Source organism: Aethina tumida, chromosome 4 (assembly GCF_024364675.1).
Source record: "Aethina tumida isolate Nest 87 chromosome 4, icAetTumi1.1, whole genome shotgun sequence".
NCBI lineage: Eukaryota > Metazoa > Arthropoda > Insecta > Coleoptera > Nitidulidae > Aethina > Aethina tumida.
Genome location: NC_065438.1, coordinates 11,182,263 through 11,198,539, shown reverse-complemented (window position 1 = coordinate 11,198,539; position 16,277 = coordinate 11,182,263). Strand labels below are relative to the sequence as shown.

At 32.2% G+C, this 16,277-nt stretch overlaps 7 protein-coding genes across 11 annotated transcripts in view; 3 read left to right on the top strand and 4 right to left on the bottom strand.

Annotated features, from left to right (window-relative positions):
- LOC109594182 (eukaryotic translation initiation factor 4 gamma 1) overlaps positions 1–808 on the bottom strand; it is a 51,806-nt gene extending 50,998 nt beyond the window's left edge. For 2 of the 3 annotated variants that reach the window (XM_049966018.1, XM_049966020.1), the window contains exon 1: positions 600–808. In XM_049966018.1, the coding sequence (XP_049821975.1) occupies positions 600–664 (65 nt within the window). In that variant the 5' untranslated portion in view covers positions 665–808. Of the gene's footprint in view, positions 1–43; positions 184–599 lie in introns of those variants that run through there. The other variant, XM_049966021.1, reaches the window with a different exon arrangement.
- A 314-nt stretch (positions 809–1,122) lies between these two features.
- Positions 1,123–2,290, top strand: LOC109594183 (protein LZIC-like). The gene is made up of 4 exons (XM_020009378.2): positions 1,123–1,442; positions 1,528–1,663; positions 1,924–2,079; positions 2,131–2,290. Exons 1-4 carry the CDS (start codon positions 1,342–1,344, stop codon positions 2,257–2,259), a joined length of 522 nt encoding a protein of 173 aa, XP_019864937.1. The 5' UTR covers positions 1,123–1,341; the 3' UTR covers positions 2,260–2,290.
- On the bottom strand, positions 2,279–9,277 carry LOC109594184 (zinc finger MYND domain-containing protein 11). 2 transcript variants are annotated; one of them, XM_049966023.1, is made up of 13 exons: positions 9,248–9,277; positions 9,051–9,137; positions 6,794–6,983; positions 6,673–6,739; positions 6,350–6,609; positions 6,103–6,292; positions 5,246–5,459; positions 4,997–5,193; positions 4,826–4,942; positions 4,079–4,470; positions 3,896–4,025; positions 3,677–3,844; positions 2,279–3,608 (listed from the first exon to the last, which is right to left on the bottom strand). In XM_049966023.1, exons 3-13 carry the CDS (start codon positions 6,973–6,975, stop codon positions 3,471–3,473), a joined length of 2,055 nt encoding a protein of 684 aa, XP_049821980.1. In that variant the 5' UTR covers positions 6,976–6,983; positions 9,051–9,137; positions 9,248–9,277; the 3' UTR covers positions 2,279–3,470. The 2 variants fall into 2 exon arrangements, with proteins under 2 accessions (XP_049821980.1, XP_019864938.1); XM_020009379.2 differs by lacking the exons at positions 9,051–9,137; positions 9,248–9,277 and adding an exon at positions 7,441–7,577.
- A 132-nt stretch (positions 9,278–9,409) lies between these two features.
- LOC109594156 (RNA polymerase II subunit A C-terminal domain phosphatase SSU72) lies at positions 9,410–10,763 on the top strand. Its single transcript, XM_020009345.2, has 3 exons — positions 9,410–9,879; positions 9,951–10,209; positions 10,266–10,763. Exons 1-3 carry the CDS (start codon positions 9,653–9,655, stop codon positions 10,365–10,367), a joined length of 588 nt encoding a protein of 195 aa, XP_019864904.1. The 5' UTR covers positions 9,410–9,652; the 3' UTR covers positions 10,368–10,763.
- On the bottom strand, positions 10,749–13,210 carry LOC109594157 (large subunit GTPase 1 homolog). 2 transcript variants are annotated; one of them, XM_020009346.2, is made up of 7 exons: positions 13,007–13,210; positions 12,706–12,953; positions 11,989–12,650; positions 11,519–11,926; positions 11,260–11,465; positions 11,055–11,158; positions 10,749–10,935 (listed from the first exon to the last, which is right to left on the bottom strand). In XM_020009346.2, the coding sequence occupies exons 1-7, from the start codon at positions 13,106–13,108 to the stop codon at positions 10,809–10,811; spliced, it is 1,857 nt and encodes a 618-aa protein (XP_019864905.1). In that variant the 5' UTR covers positions 13,109–13,210; the 3' UTR covers positions 10,749–10,808. The 2 variants fall into 2 exon arrangements, with proteins under 2 accessions (XP_019864905.1, XP_019864907.1); XM_020009348.2 differs by having other exon boundaries at positions 10,749–10,932.
- Positions 13,211–13,594: 384 nt separating this feature from the next.
- Positions 13,595–15,556, top strand: LOC109594169 (protein O-glucosyltransferase 2-like). The gene is made up of 5 exons (XM_020009360.2): positions 13,595–13,850; positions 13,903–14,257; positions 14,311–14,624; positions 14,679–14,916; positions 14,968–15,556. The coding sequence occupies exons 1-5, from the start codon at positions 13,687–13,689 to the stop codon at positions 15,382–15,384; spliced, it is 1,488 nt and encodes a 495-aa protein (XP_019864919.1). The 5' UTR covers positions 13,595–13,686; the 3' UTR covers positions 15,385–15,556.
- Positions 15,557–15,740: 184 nt separating this feature from the next.
- LOC109594207 (enhancer of yellow 2 transcription factor) lies at positions 15,741–16,264 on the bottom strand. The gene is made up of 2 exons (XM_020009409.2): positions 16,123–16,264; positions 15,741–16,064 (listed from the first exon to the last, which is right to left on the bottom strand). The coding sequence occupies exons 1-2, from the start codon at positions 16,182–16,184 to the stop codon at positions 15,818–15,820; spliced, it is 309 nt and encodes a 102-aa protein (XP_019864968.1). The 5' UTR covers positions 16,185–16,264; the 3' UTR covers positions 15,741–15,817.
- Between the last annotated feature and the right edge of the window lie 13 nt (positions 16,265–16,277).

The following is a 16,277-nucleotide window of genomic DNA, read 5'->3' as shown; positions in this document are numbered from 1 at the left end:
ACTCGGCGTACTAGCGTAGCAAAAAACATTAACCTCTTCTTACCTGTAATTTAACATCCATACGCGTGGCATATGACCATTCAAACACAACTTATATAACTAGGCATCTACAACAGATCAGAATGGGAATCTTTTCCTGCTCAACAAACTCTTGTGATGCAATACATAATTGGTAACGTGACGCGTACAAAAACTTTCGACATCGCGTAAAATTTAAATGGAACGCCAATTTGGAACGTTGAACAGTTAAAACAGTTCAATGTGGACAAAAGCGTCAAACTATACCATATGGGCAAACTAACGACAATGACCACTGCACAAGCAGGTGAATGTATAGGCACTGGCTAATGAAAGTTTTGCCAGCCACCACTTGACGCAGCAAAACGAGGAACTAAACGTTCACATTCTATTCAAATTCAGCGACAAAACATGCAAAAGTTATTCACGAATTACGAGTGACACCGGACGCGCGACCTCAAAATCACCAAATCCAATCGGCCACGGTCCCAAAATTTTAGGTAGTGCATCAAATAAGAGCGAAATTGACGTTTGTTGTTGTGTGACAGATGGGCGTAACGATGTTTTTCTAAAAAGGATACTTTTGGGATGTGAATCGCTGTCCCGGTGGCCCCACTGGTGCCGCCTGCTTCTGATTGCCACTCATTTCAGCCTCGGGCACTGGGTCCCTCACAGCAGCCGCCACGGATCCGCTCTTCGTGCCTGCATATGTTTAATTTTGACACATCACAACACTCTCACTAAAGTACATGATTGTTTTTCGGACATTTTTTACTGAAAAGCTGTAACTTTAGCACCGATGATTGTGGATTACAAAAATCTGTCACTTAGATAACAGTTTTGAACTCTTCCCATTCAAAGGTTAAGATAATTTCAAAATGGCGGATTGTTAACCCAAAAACATGTTTTTATTACTTCGATTCCCGCGTCTGTTTCCATAAAATGTTTTATGGGGAAAAGCGGGCAACCGGTCCCCAATGTTTTTTAAGTTAATCCAGTCCAATGTCACTTCTCAATATAAAAATTAAACTTGTAACTTTATTAAAATGTGACACGCGGCTTTCACGTTGCTACTAGAGCGCATCTAACGGAAACTTCCCGAACTTTATTCTAACCAATCCCACTCTTGCCCAGCAAAAGTTTTCAACGCAACGACTTTCTTCCGTGTTCCTTGCTTCGTCTGAACTTCGTGCGGGTCCAATTCAAGAAAACGCTACCTCCTTATCGTGCGGCCGGTCGACAAACGTCAAAATAAACAACCTAACCTAAAACATTCCTGTGGATATCAAGAATGTAAGAATTTGTTAACAGTAAATAATCGATATGACCTCTTACGGAAAAGCAGAAACAGAAAAACTCAAGCACAACCTGGAAAGCCAATTGGACAGGCTCATTGAACAGTTGGCGGATCTAGAAAATTGCAAGTATGTTCACTTGTCTGAAAAACTTGTTTGCAAACAACAACAAAAAAAGTTCTTGCTAATACATTAAAAAACCTTGTTTTTTTAGAAATGATTTGGAACTTGAAGAGTATGAAGAAACTAAACAAGAAACTATGGAACAGCTTAAAGAACTGAATGATAGTCTGAATAAGCTTGTTAATGGAGATATTTCACTTATAAGTGCCTTGGGTGCTGTGCAACTTGTAAGAATTATTTTAACATCAAACACATTAAGAAAATTTATTCTTACATAAACATATTATCTTATTGGATTTAAATATCCAAAGTGTGTGATATTAAAAAAAAAGATACACCCCAGGCAATTGCCTTTGTGTAAAAAATAAAATATTTATAATTTTTAGTTTTAATAATTTCTATCAAAATTTGAAGCTTTCCAAATGATTAAGGAATATCAAATTCTTTCTTTTTTTAACGTTATTTTAATTAAAAAACATATTTTAAGGCAACACAAGCAGCCATATCTCAAGCCTTCAAAACACCAGAAGTTATAAGACTTTTTGGGAGACGCGAACCTAAACAATTAAGGGAGAGATTGTCTACAATAGAACAGGAATTGAAGCTCAATAAACTGAGTGTTACAGCTAGAAATAGACAAAAGGTGAATATTCATAAATTTTTGAATTCATTTAATCATTTTCGGATGTTTCAGGCTGAAATTTTAACAGCCTTAAGACAGCTTAATGAGCAACTGTCCACAGAAGAACTACAGTTCCTTGAAAATCATAATGATGTATCAAATGCATTCAAAAACATTGAATTTGAGTCTGTAAATGAATAATATTTAATAAAAATAACTATTTTAATTATAATTGATTTTATTTATATTTATTTTACAATAACAATGTATTTTTGAAAAAATCAAATATAATTCTAAAAATAAATGTTACATACATAAAATAAGGACACAGATACATGATTTAATTGTGATCAAACTATGAAATTAAGGGACGCCCTAAACATTATCAAACATTGTAATCCGCTGAAATAAGCTAAACGTGTGGAGATGCGTGTAGCTTGTAGGCACTTGTGTCAAATCAAAGAATTGAAATTCGTTGATTCGTTAGTGCACTTAATAAAATTATTGCGCAGTTGTATATGTCTGTCTGAACAGCATTTTATTGGTGTTTTGTTTTTATGTTAACAATATTAAATCAAAACAGCAAGCAGTATAAAGCTTGTCATAGAATACACTATAAACTCCCTTTGAAATGTAAAAAACACGATACGGAAAATAAAAAGCCTCTATATCAACTTGAGCATCCCCAAAACTAATGTGAAGTATTTGCTACTACACATATACATAATGACTTAAAACAAAATATAAATTGGCATTTAAACTTATAGGAGCCAATGGTAAATGATTGATTATGTCTAATAAGACGTAAATATTTTTTAACAAATAAAACAAGCAAGCAATGTGCAATATGGAGATTCACAATGGTTCAAATATTTTTCGTCATAATTTTAATTAAAATTGTTTTACCACTTGTAAAACTAAATTATACAAATATACATTCAGTGGTATTAAATCAAATAAAACATGATGTAATGACAAATCAATATGAACATGTTAAACAATAAAAGATAATAACATTCATTAAAAAATTTAAATTTTTAATGAAGTGCAGTAACTTGATAAAAATATCATTTCTAAGTAAAATACAGGGGTATTCAAAGAATCCTTACTTTGAACAAATTCGTGAACGAGAGAAAACAAAATTTTATTTAATTTCTCATAAAAAATCCAAGAATCTCTCTTAGGATTCATTGAACACACACAATAACAGAATACATTTTATATGAAAATATAAATTTACTAATGCTGTTTTCATACTAAGACAACATGAACAGTACCAAAGAAAATAAATATTTCCAGTAAAATAATGATGGACACTTGTCAAGGACTCTTTGATAATGACTTAATAACATACGTAATATATTTTATAACACATCCAAAATATAGACAGATTAGTGGTTATTGTTCACACACTAAGGAGCCGAATCAGGACGTTTACGTCGACACACCTTTTTGTGTTCAGCCTGCCAATGTTGCTGTTGGCATGTCTGTGAACAATATGCAGTATTCCAGCAGCAATGATAAATAGCATCTTGTTCGCAATTGTAACACTATAACAAAATTATTTTCATAATTCTCATATTAAATGATCACTTACGATATTTAAGATAATTCTTACCCATTGCTTCTTTTTAGTTTCCGATATTTGATTGTTGTGGGACTCGAACAGTCGTTTAAGATGTTCATTGTGGTTGTTGGTCAACTTGTCTAATTCTGACTGCATACAATCCATTGCCATTTTTATTAACGTCTTCTGATCAGTCACACCTTCCATCATCCTCCTCATCTTAAAAAAACATTTAAAAAACGTCATGTTTACTCATTACTTCCCTGTTACTTTTTCCACTGCATCACTGTAGGGTTGATCCAGCCTGTGCATGCCTAATTCATTATTAGTTGATCCCACTGCTTCTGAATTACGGAAATTTTCAGTCGAACTGGAGACTTGTTCGAAATGGTCATCAATGCTGCAATCAACGAATATGTATTGAAATGTATTACACCAATAAATTGATCTTACTTAAACAAGCCATTTCCAAATGAACTATTATCCCTGTAGGAGTATTCCGCTGGTAGTTCGTCGTCTTCCCCATCGGAAATGTGTATGACACTGTTACCAGAAATGGAACTGTCGCCGGCCGGTTTATCAGCTTTTTCAGGCTTTTTCTTTGTGGAGGAACCTGGCGGTCTACCCCTGCGTTTTTTTAAAGGCGGTGTTCCGTTGTCGAAGCTGCTGGTCGGACCCGCCAGCGGGGATTCCGTTACGTGCAGCAGGGGTGTACGTTTATTAAGTGTTTTGCGGTTCAGTTTGGAGCTGGCTTTTAACTTTTCCAGCTCGTGGGGATTGTTAAGTAGCGTCCGATGGTACTCCAGTTCTTCTAGTGCTTTGGAAAAAGCCGACGACGACTTTATCTAAATTAAAACATGACATATATAGAATTTAATAATCACAAATTGTGATACACTAGTATATGTTCAGGTTATTACCCAATTACAAATATTAGAGATGTACAGAATTGTTAAAATAATATTAATTTAGTAGAACAAGAAGAGATACAAAAAATACATTCATCGTCCTCCTAATAAAAATTTGGATTCCACATACACTACAAAGACTTTGAAACTCAGAGGAGGAAGTTTTGGTTTGAGGTTCCTTTTTTTGGTCTGGTAGTTAAGTTAGTTTTAGAAAAATTCTACTGTAAGTATGATTGAAAAATTTTTTAAAATTTTGAGGTGAATTATTATTCTAAATCATTTTAAAGTTTACCTGTAATGTCTCCTTTGGTACACTAATAGGTTTCACTAAATTTTTCTGTAATAATGCCCTTTCATATTTTCCTCCAAAGAATCTAACATCATATTGGGTAGGTGTCTCTTTTAATACCTGCAAATCCATAAACGAATTTAAAATACAAACAAAATAAATTAAAGAAACAACCTTAGCTGGCCAATAAGGATAACCCCTCTGTTTGGCCCAAACCAATTCATGGTTGTTCCTACAAGGCAAACAGAACCATTTCTGATTAATTTTCTCGTTACTGTGTTTGTAACAATCAGGACAGTTCTTCAATTCAGTCAAGTCGTATAAGGTATCGCGGATCATCAGTTCTGTCGCTCCATATTCTTGAGCGTCAACTAAAAAGTAATAGTAAACAAACGTAGTTATTTAATTGTTTTAAATAGTTACGTCCATGAAAGATGGCAACGTTGTGCTGTACAGTATATATGTCGGCTAGAAAATCGGCAAGTTTTTCATAGGCAATTGAATTCAGGTTAACTTCAATCACCGACATGTCTTTGTGTTCGTAGAAGAGTTGGTTTGCTCTCCATGTTAGTTCTGTATCGGTCAGATAATCCGGTTTTTCTTCCGGAGCCATTGTGTGAATGATCGCACGTGGCAACTAAAGATTTTTTGATATGAAATTATATTCATTATTATGTCAATTTGTTTATAAATATATATTATATCAAACATTATTTATATAAGGGGCACACCTGTGTGAAATTTGGAAAATTGAATATTTTACGATAGTTTATACTTTAAAAAAAGTAAAGGAATATCTCAAATAGTTTTTAAGGTAGAGCCTTCTGAAGAGTAGCCCCTCAACTGTCAGAAAGTTACGTTTGCTACGGGGCCTACCGGTAGTATTGTTAGGGCTGTAATGATGAAAAATTTTGATTGATCCAACTCAAGTTCAAAATGTGACTTTTAAATAAGCAGTTATAAAACAGCAGGTTGACTTTTAAATAAGAAAGTTTCGTATATCAGTCTTGGCTCGACTTTTAGTAGCTGTGATGTACTTTTTGGGTATCGGAATAAACGGAATTAAGGCAACGAACTACCTTGAAAGAATTCATCTGGAGGAAGAGCTACAACAGCCTAACAAGCGCTTTTTGAAGGAGAGGAAGATGAATTATATGTCTCTGGAACTTTTTAATCATCACATTAGGTGTGGCCCTTAATAAATACTTCACATATTTAATTTAAAACTTTTGTATTCAGACTTAGCAATAATATACTAAGTTAAAAATTATATGACTTACCCATGTACTTATTCTATCTAAAACAAATTTCAGCAAATAATTCATCTCTTCTTTTTCCAAAATACATCCCACATCTGCGTTTTTAATATTACAAACACTACATAAATTGATATTATATTTGTAGTTGATTCTTTCATTCAACTCTTTCTGCTCTTCAGTCAAGGAACTATGTACTTCAGTTTCAACCATACTAAAAAACATGACCTATTATTTATAACTTTAGGTGGAAATATCAGAAATTAATCACCTGTCGCTTCCCTTTATTTCTGGATCAGTGTGTTCGCCGAATAATTCATCTGAATTCGGCGATATGTTCACCATGTGGTCTGGCATAATTCTTCTGTTTTTATAGACATTATAATTATTTGTTTTCTTATATGTTTCAAATCTCCTCTGCGCCTTTGATATACAATGCTGATGATAAACTCTATGACACTTTTTACAATCCCTCACTTCTCCGGCTTTGTGACATTCAAAACAATACCAATCATGGTCGCCCAATTCTGGCTGTAAATTTAAAATAAAGTTGCACATTTGTAACATGATCGTGTCTCAAATTCGTTCCCTCACCAATTCCTGTGTTGTTATTCTGTAGGCTGTGAGGTGGTCAGACGGTTTACCACTACCTCTACTCAACCTGTAAGTTAGAACTTGTAGAATAACATTGATGAGTTTATATATTTATGCTTACAAAATTAATTTGTCTTTATAGCACTGATCTATATAGATTTCTGCTTGTTGGGGTGTATATTCCTCTCTAGTGTGTAAGTATTTCACTATCTTGAACACATCAACTTGTGTCTGTTTCGTCGATTTTATGGCGTTCCATATTCGTATGACGTTATATGGATCAGTATGTCTACGAGTCGACATCTTTGAAACTGTAAATCAAGATATTTTAATATTTTTTATTTGTAAATTAATAACTAGAAAGAATATGATTAATTATCATCTTCCAAATTTTTTTATAAAATGTGAAATTTCAGTTTCATACAAATACATACATAATTTTATTTGTATTATACTAAAAGTGGCACATTGATCATTATAATAATAAAGTACAGTTACCCTAATACATGCAGATAAAAGTTTATTGATAAGTACAAGCCCACATGTAAATTTGTACTGTTATTGCTCATGAGGGTTTTAAACTTTGATCATCAAGTAAAAACCAAATGAGACTATTAGTAAACTAGCCTCAGAAGTAAAGTGTACAATATGTATCAGACTTATGCGATTATTGGAAGTTTTCTGTTTGTGTTTGGAGCAGTCAGTTTAGTTTATTTTGTGAGATTCATAAAAATAACACACAGAAAGGACACAGTCACACAATCACACCTGATAGAAGCGGCAATAGCCCTAATTGTGGCAACAGTATATATCTACGCGGCCGCTGTTGCATCCAAAAACGGTGCTCAAACTGAAATAATACCCATATTAAATTTTACGACTAACAGCTTGGAAGATTTGGCTGCCAACGTTCCCCATTCCATGTTAGAAAATGAAGGAATTGAAATACCTGAAAACGAGGAGAATTACTATGAAGCTACAGGAAATGAAGAATACACTAATACTGAGGAACTAAACTATTCAGAACATGTTACTGTAACAGAAAAAGAAGATGAAGAAACGACAACAGCTAGTAACATCCCCAACGACGAATTTCTTAAAAAATATCAGACGTTGTTTAAAGAAATCATCAAGAAGAAAATACAAAACAGTTCAGCATATCACAATCCTATTTACTTCAACAACCAAAAGTATCGATCTTTCGATATCATCAAACAAGGCAGGCAGCTTCAGTGGAACATCAGACAAATGGAAAACAAGGACAAGTCGAATGAATGTGACGAGACACTTTTTCTACAAAATGCCTTATTACTTTATTCTTTCATTAACTGTTTATTAACACTAGTTTTTTCTTCAAGAAACTGCAAGAAATGTGTTAGAAACCTCCCCATAATAACAACAAATACAAAAACTGCCAAGGGAAGTTCATCAGAAATCAACAGTGATAGCAGTGATAGTTTGTCACCTGGTGGACCTTATTTTGGTGAAAAAATCAAATCAGCAAACATACCTGGTTCCAGTTTATTTGAAGTAAAACCTGCACAGTTACAACAAAGTCCAAGCAGTAGTGTCAAAAGTGATTTGAATGTTATTGAAAATGAGTCACAGGATAAAGTAAAGTTGGGCTTGCATATTCTAGTTGTGCTTTTAATACCGGTGCTGAGCATTATCATTCTTTATGGCATTGTCTCTTTTGAACACCAAAGAAAAGAAAAAGATAGCAACACAAATGATGTTTTCAATTTCAATAGTACTAGATCTGATCCTTTACTGTTGAATCTAATTCAAACACCTATTAATGTCTCATATCCTGATCACAGAAATGATGTGAATGAAGTCATAAAAAATGTTTATAATATAGTAAAAAGTATGAATGCTGATAATAAGCAACGAGCTGCATTAGCAACAAAAATGTTTGATATTGTTCATTATCTAAATAGCCATGGTAGGCAGCACCTATCAAATGATGATAACAATTGTTTTGATTGTGAAATTCCTTCAAAGATCTATTATTTTGTAACAGTAATTGTGGTTTATTTCCTTACAATATTATATGCTAAATTGTCACATTTCTATATACATTTAAGGAATACTGAAAAAGCCAAAGACCTTAATTTGTGTATCATTTCATTCAGCGTTTTGTGGTTGCCCTGTGTTTTGGAACTGTTCTATAGAGTTTACTTGGTGCACCACCGACCAAACATATTTTCAGACATATTTTTGGTTATGGGCAATGCCAATAAATTAGTTTCACTAACATCCAACTATTTAGAATCAAAGAAAGTGACAAGAAGACTTAATTTCGTTATGCCAGCGGTATAATATATATTTTGTTATGTATTGCTTTTGTCAGGTTTTGTAACTTCTGGATTACTCACCAGCATATAATTGTTTTAACAAACACAATCACTTGACAATTATGTTGATCTACTGAAAAAGTTGCAGTACTTTTTTTGCGGAATTACCTACAAAACATTATGATTATCTAGGCACATAGATTAAATAAAAATTAGCAATATGACAGCTTGTTGTTTTGGGTTTAAAACTGGGGTGGTTGCTAATATGGATTTATTACCAACTTGTATATTTCTCACATGCGTTCTTGTTTAATAAAACCGAGAGTTTACCAGAGTTTAATTTGTTTCATTTGAATTCCTATAAGAAAATTGGTGGTCTATAATCATGTATTTACAACAGAAAGCAGAAAATGCTCCGCTTTGCAATCGAATGTAGATTTGGCATCGTTGCGCAAATTCCTCCAACATTCTTTAATTTACTTGTAAATAAATTAATATTTTTTATTAGAACAATAATATATTTTTAATAAAAAATATATTAAAAAAGGGTTTTACATTCTCCTGTATTTGTATCCGTATTAATTAAGTAAGTGTTACGCACCAAAGGAACCTAACCTCGTCATCATCATTTATTCCTCCACAAAACGTTGAATCGGAAATTTAATTGAATACTAGCAAATAAAATGTCTCCACTAAACGATTTACGCATAGCTGTTATTTGTTCTTGTAACATGAATCGTAGTATGGAAGCTCACGCCTTCCTAGCAAAAAAGGGCTTCCAGGTTAAAAGCTATGGAACTGGGGATAAAATCAAGATACCCGGTTCAGCACCGGATAAACCAAACGTTTACGATTTTGGCATCACGTATGATGAAATTTATCACGACCTGCTGACCAAAGATAAAACACTGTATCCTTTTTTCTACTGTTGTGATTGTGTTTTTTTAAAGCATTTGGAAACAATTCTTAACTATTACTAAGTTATACGCAAAATGGTATGTTGCATACTCTAGACCGTAATAGGAGAATTAAATTGAAACCAGAAAGATTCCAAGAAACTGATGAAAAATTTGATTTGCTAATAACATGTGAAGAAAAGGTGTATGATCAAGTTATAGAATACATGGAGAGTTTAACTCCAACCAACAATTCCATTGCACATGTTATTAATTTTGATATTCAAGATAATTTGGAAGAGGCTACTATAGGAGCTTTTTTGATCAGTGATTTGTGCACCATGGTAGGTTAACATTTTGTAGATTTATATTTTATAATATTAATTCAAATGTTTTTTAGATGATCAACAGTGATGATCTGGATAATGAAATAGAAGAAGTCTTGCATAATTTTGAGGAAAAAGCACAGAGGCCTATTTTACACAGTATTGTATTTAATTGATTATACCATTACTAGTGTATACCGTGCACTCACTCCAAAGGACCGATTGCTTTCATATGTTCCTACAGGATTTCTAATTTCATTTTACTCAAGGATATTTTTAGTAGTGGGTCCATAAAAAAAGAAAATTTGCCTGCATTAACAATTTCCACAATGCCAGCTCCTATTCCCACCTACCAAAGAAATGTAACAGGAAGTTAAACAATCTACTGTCTAAAAATTTAAGCCACGGTATATTTACACCTATTAAACTCGTCGTAACTGACGAAAAACTGGGATGTTTTCAGTGCTACTAACTGTATACATAATAATTTTAATATTTTAATAGAAAACTTGTTAAGTATATTTTATTAGTATTTATCCTTATCCAATAAAACTAAATTTTATAAACCAATATATTTATTGTTTTTATATATAAATATGAAATACATTTATACAAAATTAATGTTGGTCTAAGTGTGCATAGACTCTTCTTAACTTTTCTTTTTTATTTTTATTTCCATGCTTGTTAATTTTTTTCCAAGGTTTTTCCACAATGCTGTCAGTTGAACCATCTTGTGAACCACTGCTAAAATAAATTTATTTAATTTTTTATATAAGAAAGGTGAATATTGTTATATTGTGTGCTTTTTTACTGTTTGCAATTTAAACTGTATTAATAGTAAAAGTGACATAACTGTTAATTACCTATTATTTACACTGGGTATTACCACTTTGCCCTTTATATGTACACCAGTATTTTTAGTCTTAAAAAATACCTTATCTAAATCTTCTGAAGTGGTTTTATATGGCTGAAATAAAATAAGTAATATTGAACAAATTGTATTCTAAATAGAAATAAACTTATTAAAACAAGATTAAACCTGAATAATAATGTAAATTAAATTTATACCTTCACAGCACGAGCTTGCCTGGGTGGTATAACTTTATTTGCAGGGATAATTTTTTGCCTCTCTGGCCAAGTGTGATATTCATTCTGTGGTATACTTGGGGGTGAATGACAATATAAAAGTTTGCCATTCATATAATCTTTCAAAATATATCTGGCAGCTCTTGAATTGTCAGGTTGTCCATTGGCAGTCATAAAACCTCTGTTATCTAAAAGAAGAAAGATATAATTTATATAAATTAATACTTGAAACATGTCTCACATGCATATGCATTTAACAATTCTTCTGCTGTTGGAGGTCTAGTCTCATCTTCCCCTTCTAAAGGCTGTGGTAACATAATTCCATATTTGTCCTCAATCACATGTCTGGGAATTAAACTGGAGACTAAATTAGTAGGAGGAACATGATCCCTCATTTGGTCTATGGGTAAAATACCATTTAAAACCATTTCTGCTTTGGTAAAAACAAAGCTTGGCATCACCAAGCCAGGGCAATCACAAAGTAAGAGATCCTTTTCTAGGAACAGTGTTTGAAAATGTTTTGTTTTGCCAGGAGTTGCAGAAACAGAAACCTTTTTACAAGTCATTAGGGCATTAATTGTGGAACTCTTTCCTACATTTGGATATCCAACTAAACCTATTGTTGTTACATTAGGAGTAAACTTGGGACCTAAAATAATAATAATATTTGGTAATAACAAAGTAAGATATAATGTGAATGATTTTATTTACCTTTGTGGACACTTTTGAATAAGTCAATTAATTGTTCTCTAGTCAACAGCTCACTGCTATTTATGATTGTATTTGAATTTTGAAGTTCAGTTTTTGCGACAATTTCGTCAATTTTACCTAGTATTTTATTAAGCACTTCTGCATTTTCCTCCACAGCTTGTTCTAAATTCTCTATACTCTTTTTAACCATTGTCAAACTTAAATTATCATTGTCTTCTTCAGTGTCAGTTTCAACCTCTTCTTTCTCAGATTCTTCTTCAATAGGTTGTTCCTGAGACACCAGTACAGCTGAGAAAAATGCCACCCTAACTCCAATATTTGAAAAATAATCTGCCCAATGTTTTCTCTGTTGCTCTGTTAGGAAATCAGCCTTATTTACCAGCACCAAATTTAATTTATCTTCAGACACCTCCTTTACATACTTTTCTAAATCTTCACACCAAAACAATAAAGGATTTCTGGCATCAACAATTTGCACTACCACATCACTCCTCTCCACTACACGCCAAAGTTGTCTCCAAAATTGTAAATTCTTTTCATATGGAGTCAATAGTATTCCTTTGTCTTCTTGCAGACTAGCTAATGACCTTCTCCATTCCAAAAAGTGTTCTTTTTCGTTTCTATCCAGTTCATCTGCAGTTGTATTTGAATCCCACTTTGGCCTAGAATAACAAATTGTTAATGAGCAACCAGACTAATCAATAAATATGTTAATACCTTCTTGGTATTTTCAGAAGTTCTTTGTGCTTATCTTGCTGTTCTTTGGCTTTTTTGGTTTCTTCTCTAGTCAACAAACCTACATTTGACCTAGGATTAACAAACTTTATGTTAAGTTTTTCGGCTTGAAATTCAGTCCCAGCCAGTTCAGCTGTAGATAAGAATTCCTGAAAGGATGATTCTTCTGTTACAGATTGTAGATTCAATCGTCCCCAGTCATACCCGTCTTGAATTTCCGTCGTGTGGAGCTGAAAAATTTTCATTCAATAAATGAGGTTAAATTTTTAAAATTTTGAATTACCATGGAATTGTCAGAGACAAACTTTCTGCCTTTGTTTGCCCCAAAACGATCCCTAATTAGAGTACGGCCCAAACTTGGCTCTGACTTGTGTTTTTTACCCATCCTGTTTTCGAATATCAAAGAAAAACACTAGTTTCACGTGTTTAGAAATTTGACAGATTTGACTTTTGTTGGAATTTCATCGAAGGTCCACTGGACATAATGGTCATGTGCGTTGGTGAAAAATATCAATGCTGCGACAGAATATTTGATCTACCATGGATACCGTATAAACAAATGTTGTTATCTAAAGTGAATTGTATTATTCAAATTCTTATTGTTAGTTCTGATATTATTAAATTGATTATTTATGAATAAATATTTTAATTTTTTTTGTGGTTTTTATTTATTTAAAATTTTTGTTATTTTTAACGCTTCCACATTCTTATAGAAAATATGCTCAAACATTCTTGGAGCATACTTTTAATTAAATAAAATTTATTTATTTCACAAATAATAATAATTACACATTTGATTTCAACATTGTTCTTTGAAAAATGTACGAAACAATTTTTCTATAAATCTCACTGGATCGAATAATATGGAGAATCTCGTTTGAATAGTCAGTCCCGGAAGTCTTCCTACTAACATTTAAATAATAATGTGAACTGAATTCATTAATTAACAAATACATTATCAAAATGCTGCGTGTGCCATTAACACTTCTCTGGATTATAAATTCTGTGATATCAGCGGATCTTAGCCCCAAATTAACCAAAGTATGGGGCCCTGGACTGAAACCTGATGATATTGTGATGCCAGCAAGATATTTTTTTATTCAGGCTGTTGATAAAAATAATAAAAGGTCTGTATTACTATGCAGTTAAAATTGTTCATTAATATTAATTCTGTTTTAGTATTGAAGATCCACTGTCAGAAGATTTTAATGTTAAAATAGATGGTTTTACTACAAATAATAGACCTTGCAGAGTTTGGATTAATAATTTAAACAGAAAAGATGGTTCCTACATTATTAGATACAAATTATATGACCCCTGTGCCAATATGAACATAATTATAAAGCATGGTAATCAGCATGTTGCAGATTCCCCTTATTTAATAAAGAAAAAAGTTTATCCTGATGATTGTGATTGTCCAATGAATACTGTGGATGAATTTCTTAAAAAGTGGGATTGTGAAGATTTGCCATTTTATATCAGTAAAAAGATTGATGCTTTTGAAACTTTAGACTGGGATAAAATAAGAGATGATGTGAGTAATTAAAATAAAATCTTGAGTTGTTTTTCATTGGTATTATGTTTTAGCTGATAGAAAAATTTGATCAACCTTTATCAGTAAGTTTATGTCAGTATGTTATAAAAAACAATAAGATTTTTAGAAAATGTTTTGGTAAATATGTTGGGTTCAGTATGTTCATGGACAGCATATTAATCTCATTAACTAGAAAAGTAAAATTACCAGATTTGGAGTTTTTTATTAATCTAGGGGATTGGCCTTTGTCCAGTCATACTTATCCAGAAAAATATCCTATTTTATCATGGTGTGGCAGTACAAATAGTCATGATATAATTATGCCCACATATCAGATAACTGAATCTAGTTTAGAAAATATGGGGAGGTAAGGTGGTTGAAATGTTTTTTTGAAACAAAAAACTATAAATTTTTGTTTTAGAGTAATTCTAGACATGCTTTCTGTTCAGGGTAATGTACAAGACAAATTTGAAAATCGAATACCAAAAATATTTTGGAGAGGTAGAGATTCAAATAGGCACAGATTAGATTTAATAACAATGTCCAGGGAACACCCTGATTTATTTAATGCTTCTCTTACAAATTTCTTCTTTTATAGAGATCAAGAACATATTTATGGACCGAAAACTGATCACGTTTCATTCTTTAGATTCTTTGATGTGAGTGAATATTTTTTATCTTATGATCTATTTAATATGTGTCTGTTTTAGTACAAGTACCAGTTAGCCATTGATGGTACAGTAGCTGCTTATAGACTACCATATTTACTTGCTGGAGGGTCTTTACTATTTAAACAAGATTCTATGTATCATGAACATTTTTACCAACAATTGGAACCCAATTACCACTACATTCCTGTTAAAAAAGATCTATCAAACCTTCTGGACAGATTACAGTGGGCAATGGAGAATGAAGAAAAAGCGAAGAAAATCGCGAAAAATGGACAAAAATTCGCTAATGACAATTTACTGGCCAAAAATATATTTTGTTATCATGTTAATTTATTTAAAGAACTAAAAGAAAAAATTGTTAGCAAAATTGAAGTACTTGATGGCATGGAACAAGTGAATCAAACCAAAGTACAGGAATGTGATTGTGCAGTAAATAAATTTAAAGATGAACTGTAGGAAAATACTATTTTTATATAAACATATTTAATTTTTATTATGTAGTCTTTGAGAAAAACAAAATTCTATAGTGATTGTCCCATATATAAATAAAACAATTTATTGTAAAAATTCTATTATTTAAAAAGTAATTGTACAGTGTGCATTTAAATAAAATAAATTGGATTAGGGTCTTAAGAAATTTTTAATATACTCGCTTTTGTCAATATTTACCAAAAGTTCTAGTTCAAGTAAAAGATGCTTTTTAAGAGTTTGTTCTTGGACAAAGTAAAACTACCAGATTTGGAATTTTTTTTATGTAGTTTCCAAAGAAAGCAAAATTCCAGAGAAATGTTGTCTATATATAAATAAAACAATTTATTATAAAAAGCCTATAATTTAAAACGTAATTGTACAGTGTGCATTTAAATAAAATTAAACTAGTTTAGTGTCTTCAGAAATTCTTAATATACCCGCTTTTGTCTACATTGACCAAAATAAGTTCCAGTTCATGTAACAGCTCCTTTTTAACAGCATCTGGTACCAAACTTCTGGCCTTTGGTGTTACAATTGTGATAAGTTCATCCACAGTTGGTATATGTTGGTCATTTCCATTTTCCACTATTGCTTTCCTACAAGCCAGTCTTACTTGATCTCTCCAACCGCATTCAATCAGTCGAGTCTGGACCAATTCTGTTACTCTAAAATTTAGGAAATCCATGTAGAGTAATAATAGAGATAAATTAACCTAATACAAACCTGTCCAATCCATGATTAATATCCAAGTGCGTGCTAATTTTCGAGTCATATTCTTGAGGCATTTTTATATGAGCTTCTTTTCACCCTTTTTAAAGGTTATAATTATTTCGAGAACAGGGTGATCTGAACAATAAACAAAAGCAAAATATTTCGTC